Below are 7,380 nucleotides of genomic sequence, written 5' to 3'. Positions count from 1 at the left end.
GGACTTCAAGGATGATGATCTCATTAGTAATTTGACTATAAAATTTTTTTTTTTTTTTTTGGACATGGACTATAAATCACCTTGCAAGACTGCAAGGATGACCTATATTTTACAACAGTAACAAATAATTGGACCTACTTTCGGTCTCAAAGTACATCACTCAAAAAAAAGAAAAAAAGTCTATATAGTGACATCTGAGCTTAAAACACTTCTATCAAATAAAGGGTAGGAAAAAACATCTTGCCAAAAAAAAAGCCTATAAAAATTCTAACTACTGACTATAGGTAGTGCAAGACTATGAACAATGAGTGAGTATGATATGGGAAAGTTTTTGCTTTTTCATAAATGAGATTTATGTAAGGTAGTTTGGGGAGTTTTAGAAAGTTTATTAGGGAATGACCCAAAAAAAAAAAAAGTTTATTAGGGTGAAGGAGGGACAAGATTGGAATCTTGTTGTTGTTGGAGCTTGAAGAGGTCAAGACGAGAGGCACCCAATCTCAAAGAGTAAGCAGCTTGTTTGTATTGGGCCCAAGTGAAAGGCTTATAAAGGGTTGGGTTGTGAGGTGTCACCATCTTAGACAGTGGTGTGATCCACCAATTCAGCGGTGGTGCTGCAAAATACATCATTGACATTCTTGACTTCAATGGGTTTGTCAATGCTCTGTGTCTCACACTTGTAAACCTTCCGTTTGTCAATACCTGAAACAAAACATAACATTAAAAATATGTTTAATATGGCCATTTATAAGATTTACTTATAATATACCATTATTGGGTGTTTTTTTATAGGTATGGTTATAAATAAAGAATTAAGGATATAATTGGCAAAAGAAATATGATCAAATGATTGTAAGTTTGTAACATTCTCCCGAGCACTTTAGATAGGAGTGCCATTATTGGAAAAACAGTGACAACAGCATCTTTCTGAAAGCCATTTGAATAAAGATATTTAAAATATTTTTTTTTAAAAATATTTTTTAATAATTAAAATTTAATATATATAATCAATTAAATCGTATTATTTTTGTCATAATTAGATCAGATAAATCGATTTAATTAAAAAATTGATGAATTAAATCTTAAATCGGTCTAAATTAATATTTTTTTTAATAGAAAATAACTACAATATCTCTATTTATAAAAAAATGATTAAAATATTTTTATTATTATTATTATTATTATTATTATTATATATATATATATATATATATATATATATTAAAAAATTCTAAATCTTAATCTTTATGATGACATAGAAAAAAAAATATTAGGATTTAGAGTTCTCAAAATATATATATATATATATATATATATATATATATATATATATATATAAATAATAAAAGTATTTTAGTCCTTTTCTATAATAAGAGTATCCTAATTATTTTTTATAAAAAAAATTATTAATTTAGACTGGTTCAAAATTTGGTTCACTAATTTTTTGGCCAAATCAATTTTGTCTGATTTAATTTTGATAAAAAAAAATATCATAGTTTAATCAGTTATATGTATTGAATTTTAATTACTAAAAATATCTTTAAAAAAAGACATTTTAGACGTCTTTATCTAAGTGGCTCCTTTTTTATATACCGTTATATTTTCAATTTTTTTTTCTTCTAAGATATTTTAAGGGAAAAAACGTATTTTAAGCAGCTAATATTAAACTCGTTTTTGTTTTATATTTATGTTTAATGCTCTTTATTTTTATAAAATTAATTAAAAATGTTATATCATATATTACATTTGATATAGAAAAAATTGAATTCAACAAAAAATGTGCATATAATAACTTTGAAAATGCAAATGTTTTTAATTAAATTTTGCCATTCAAAAAAGAACGTTGTTAATATTTTATTGAATAATATACAAGTACTATGTGAAGAGATTAATGCAAAAGACATTTAAAGATAATTTTACTAAACCCAAAATATTTTTTAGCATTGGACCACCAAAAAAATAAAAATTAAATATAAAAAATTAGATGACAAAAGAATAAATTTAATTTTAAATAATTTTACATCTATATTCAGTTATGTAATGTCGTATTAATAAAAATAACTAATTTTTATATTAATTATATCTTAATAATCTAAAAGAATATGCAAATGATGCCAATGAGTTATAATTCAAATGACATAGTCTTTTTATACTCATCTAAGAGGTTGCGGGTTCGAATTTTTTTATTTTTAGTAAAAAAAAAATGCAAATGACTGTGATGTAGGTGTGATGTGGATAAGATTAAATGATTAATGGAAAAAGAAAAGAGTGGGTTGTGAGTGTGATTAGTGAGTAGATTAGGGACCAACCTGGAGTGCATCGCCGACCATAACGAAGAATTCGTTAGAGTCCGGGGGGACAGGGATCCACAGCCCGTCATGAGTTGAGATCTGAAGCCCACCAACGTTGTTGGACCGTAGGATCGTCAAGATCTGAGGGTCAGAATGCTCCCCAAACCCAATGCTGCTATTGCTGTTCCCCTTCATCAATGATGGGTCCCACGACTTCGGTTTCACCATCTGAGGGTAGTGGTTGATCCGAAGCAGCGAATCACTTTGAACGTCTCTGATTAGCTTGCTTAGTGAGTACTTATCTTGGAGCCGTAGACCTTCACCCACTAGATCAAGAATCTCACATGCTAGCTCCCTCGTTGATTCTATGTAATCGTTTACTGCGCAACTGCGATTCATGACCAGAAGATGCTAAGATATTTTCAGACACAAATTTAATATTTTGACGGTTTTTCCTTTGAAAACTAGACAAAAATACAATACAGGTATATATTTACATTTTTTCAGAATAAAATTTATTAATTATTATATTAAAAATTATTTTTTATTAAACAAAAATTACTTTCTATCAATGTATGTGTCGCACTACAATCAAACAATTGAATATATATTAAATATTTTGTCGTTATGTTTCCTGACACTATCCAAAGACTAAATTATAGACGTTTAAGAGCGTTAAAAAATCTCTATTTCTAACCATTTAAACTGATATAAAAATACGCATAAATAATTTATCTCTAACATCTTTTTAAGTAAGAACCCTTTTAAATTTATTTAAATTTTTTTATAAAATTTTTTCGTTTCATGTTATTTTTATTTTTTAAAAAATTTTTTATTATAAAAATTCTTATACTATATCATAAAATTACTAAAAAAATGAAAAACAAGGATAAAATACTAAAATAATGTGTTTAGAAACACGATAAAAAAAAAAAGAAAAATTCAGTTGAAAATTTTTATAATAACTATCTTATAATTTTTAATTATCAACTTCACATAAAAATTACCGTATATGAGTTTCTACCAAATAAATTATGGCCTCTACAATACAAAATAAGTAAATTAAAAACGTTTTATTGAACTTTAAAATTAGTTCTAACATAAATCAATTATACAGCATTGATTTCACCTAGAATCAATTTTATGAAAGCAAAATCAAACACAAGTAATTAACTCAATAATCCAAATTTGATACCGCGTACGAGAAATTGAGGTAAAGTAAAATTCTCTTTTATATTTTTGTGGTGCTTTAATTTATGTCACTCCATCTCTAGTACGTGGAAAGATCAGAGCTACCATTATTTTCGGTTAGACAAGCATTTTATTTTTCTTACATTTCCAAAAATTAGCAGGCAAAGACACATGGAGGGTCATATGATTTAACACATTTCACAACTTTATAAATTTTTTTTTGTTCAAAAAAATAAAAGAATATCTGTGTAAGTTATTGATTTTTTGCTGACTTTAACATCCCAATAGTATTTGGTGTATTTTAATTTCTTCAACCTAAATGATGATATTGTCACTGAATTAGTACGAATATATGTTAGGACTTATTAGGACAAGTAGTCCTGACGGTTCTGTAAGAAATTACAGAGCAACGTGATAAAAATCAGTTAAAATGTTAGTTGCCACAAAATAATTAATAACCTAAAGGTTGATAATTGATTTTGGACTTTCCTCCCAATGATTCACAAGGTTCGTGTACTTGTCACCATTTTTGGCCAAACATCTTTAACCTTTGGCTCCATTTCTTCCTACAGATAAGAAATCTCGTTCTAATAGCCATCATTGTGAAATTTCAAATTAAATCAAATAAAAAGTTATCCATATGAATTATGAATTATTTCTTCAAGAAAATTAGTTATTTTAAGAGCTAATGATATAACAGCAAATGCATTATGTTGTGTATATTGGGCCTACCAAATTATTAAGTAACAAGTAACACTCCAATGTTTAAAAAAAGTTCAGAATTACACTTTGTTATTTAATTTAATGAATTTTCTTCTAATATCATAAAGAGACCAACCAGCTATAATTCAAATAGTATAGTCTCCACATACTTATTTAGAGGTTGTGGATTTGAGTTTTACTTTTAACTTAAAAAAAAAAATTAAATTATAAAATATAGTATCAATAATAGTAGTGCTAATTAAATTGAACATTGTCAAAATTTAAGGACTAAAATATAACTAAGAATGCCAATGCACTTCAAAAGTAAAGAATAATCTTCAATGATTGAAATTTCATTATGGTTGTTTGTTGCATATAATGTGCAGCAACTATAATGAAGTTTAGAACTGTGTCCATTGTATTGAAAATGTTGAGACCTACAAATCAATCATGGTCGTTTGGTGTAGCCCTTGTTCTGTTAGTGCACGTGTTGTTATATGCCTTTTCAACTCTTAAATTCATTTTCAAATGATAGAAAATGCTTAAAATGAGGCATCATAATTAGATAAATGCAATATATTAATCAATGGTAGATAGAGTACCTATATAGGTATTAATTAATGAAAGGAAAAATGTTGAGGATGATGATGAATATAGAAACTGTCATTGAAGTTAAGGCTTAATCAATAGTTAACAATAGTCTCCAAATAATAATTTAAAAGGTGTAGGTCATTATCAAATAGCCGAATCAACCACATGAAAACAACTACATACATGCACTGATAATTATTAGAAAGGATTTGGTCAGTTTAAAATTATAATATGTATTATGAAGACTAATGTGTATTATTCTATTCACTGACGATAAGTTAATGATATTTTTTTATAAAAGAATTTTTTTAAAAAAATTAGTGAAATAATAAGTTACTTTATATTTTTAATGTATTATTATTATTTATCAAATGTTTTTAAAATACTTTTTAGTTATATATTACTTTATATATGTATATATTATTTGTTTACATATTTTTTTAATAGAAATTCACATATTTGACTTTATAAATAAATTATACCATGTACTTTAGAAAAGACAATGAACAAGGAAAATAAAAAGAAGAAATTTTTAGCAATCCAGATGAATGAACGTTGGAATATGGCCTTATTTCAGTTTGTTTATGAGGGTGAAATGTTATTGAATATGAAAGAAATTGTAAAATATAGTAGAAATATTAATTTCGAATTTCTAGAATAAAGGAATGATGTCCCTGTCTAGGATACAAAGCACCAATAATACTAAACCAAAATTACTATACATAAATTGAACAAGGGGTACAACTACTTTCACTAAGCCAGAATCAATTATTTCCTTTTTTCATGACACCTCATTGGAATGTTACCGCAATTAGTAATAAATCAAAATAATGCCAAAGTCGTCAGAGTCACAAAGGACTCAGCAAAAGTCCCCACCACATCCTGCTTGGCACTCAAGAAACATAGACAGATAACGCCTTGGTCCCTGCTTCCCCTCTCTTTCTTTTCTCATTTCAATGCATTCATTCATTATTTTTATCTCTTATTTTACTATTTTAGTAAATTTACCAAAGTGTTCAAAATACTTTAATATAATAATCTAATTTAAATATAAATATTTTATATATTTTTTTATCAGTTTATAAATTTTTTAAAAGAGTGGTATTAAGATTCTGTTTAGAAAGTTCAGTTACTTAGTTGGAAATTTTTACACGTTGAAGTTGTTAAGATTTGGCTCGGTTACAGTTATAGAGACACAAAATATATTGACACGGAGGAACACAAAAGATATTTAATGGGTATTAAATTAAAGAAAGAGACACAACAAATAAAACTGAAATACCCTATCTTATTATGCATATAAGAAAGAAGGATATTACTTATTAGGTCCCTCCTTCCAAACCAAAAAAAAAATAATAATGATAATAATAAAAATAGAAGAATTGTTAATATATTGGTTAATTAGATGAAGTAGTTTAGTACCTGAATTTGATAGGGTCATTGGAAATGGTTTTGGATCTGTCAGAGATGGTGAGAGGATTTGTGTGGAGAAGAAGGTACTCAAGGTCACCCATGTCGCCATTAGGACCAATATTTCTGCAGCCGTAGCCAAAGGGGGTGGCAGGGCCGGCACGGTGCTTTTCAGCGGCGGTTTTGGAGAAAAACTCAGCCCCTTGCTCTTCCAATGTCGAAATGACCTCTTTACCCACACTATGATTCACCACTTTGAAGAATCCATATTCCTCACAAGCCTTCACCACTTGCTTTGACAACTCTGCCCTCTCCATTGAGAGGTCAATTGTTGGAATCCCAACCGCCTTTGTTTTCTTCGTCCTTATCATCATCGAAGAAGCTACCACCATTGAGAGCTCAATAAATAAATAAATGTATGTGTAAATTGCAGAGTATGTATATAAATTTATGTAGCTCTTGGTTGGAGAAAGGTGGTATCATATATGATCTATTTATACATGACATATATGGGATGGGAGAGAGGAAAGAGGGTGGTTATGATTGAATTTCTGTTTTTTCTTTTTCTTTTTTTTTTTAAATATTCTAGCTAGTTAGTTAAATTATTATGTGAAAGACCAAGATGTGGGGTATGTATATGGTCACTGAATAATATATAACATTAATTTCTTAATTTGGTTATATCATTATTAATTATTGCAAATTGAGTAATTGTTGTGATTGTTTAAGACGGGGCGCCTGGACTTTGGACTTTGTAGACAAGACAGTCCAAGGATAGGTGAAAAGGCTAAAAAAGGAAAATCAATTTCGAAAAGAGTTAAAAAGAAGGGATTCAAAATCTTTGGTAAATGATGACTTGATAGAAGAAAAGGAATCTGAAAAAATGGATATTGAAAATTCCTCCTCCAAAGAAGGAAAATTAATGTAATATCATAATGTACCATGTAGTAACTAACTCATAACAACTTATGAATCACCACATCTTGCTCAGTTTAGTTATCATGTTTGCCTATCAAATATATTGTAAATGAAAAAATCTGGAAAATTAATTAAAATACTAGTTAATTTTATCAATTACAATATGAGCCAGTAACAAAAAAAATTTAATAACACAAAAAAAAATATTCTACAACATCATTTAAATTTAATTTCATTTGATTTTTCATTATTATTCACTGTGAAAATAAAAAAAGCAACC

The 7,380-nt window shown here is 27.6% G+C and overlaps 1 protein-coding gene across 1 annotated transcript; it reads right to left on the bottom strand.

Moving 5' to 3' along the window:
* LOC112779352 (gibberellin 2-beta-dioxygenase 2) lies at nucleotides 1-6,849 on the bottom strand. The gene is made up of 3 exons (XM_025823594.3): nucleotides 6,195-6,849; nucleotides 2,307-2,676; nucleotides 1-699 (listed from the first exon to the last, which is right to left on the bottom strand). Exons 1-3 carry the CDS (start codon nucleotides 6,572-6,574, stop codon nucleotides 421-423), a joined length of 1,029 nt encoding a protein of 342 aa, XP_025679379.1. The 5' UTR covers nucleotides 6,575-6,849; the 3' UTR covers nucleotides 1-420.
* Nucleotides 6,850-7,380: the final 531 nt, after the last annotated feature.

This window comes from Arachis hypogaea, chromosome 19, assembly GCF_003086295.3.
Source record: "Arachis hypogaea cultivar Tifrunner chromosome 19, arahy.Tifrunner.gnm2.J5K5, whole genome shotgun sequence".
Classification (NCBI taxonomy): Eukaryota; Viridiplantae; Streptophyta; class Magnoliopsida; order Fabales; family Fabaceae; genus Arachis; species Arachis hypogaea.
The sequence above is the reverse complement of the archived record's forward strand: the minus strand, read 5'-3'. Positions and strand labels throughout refer to the sequence as shown.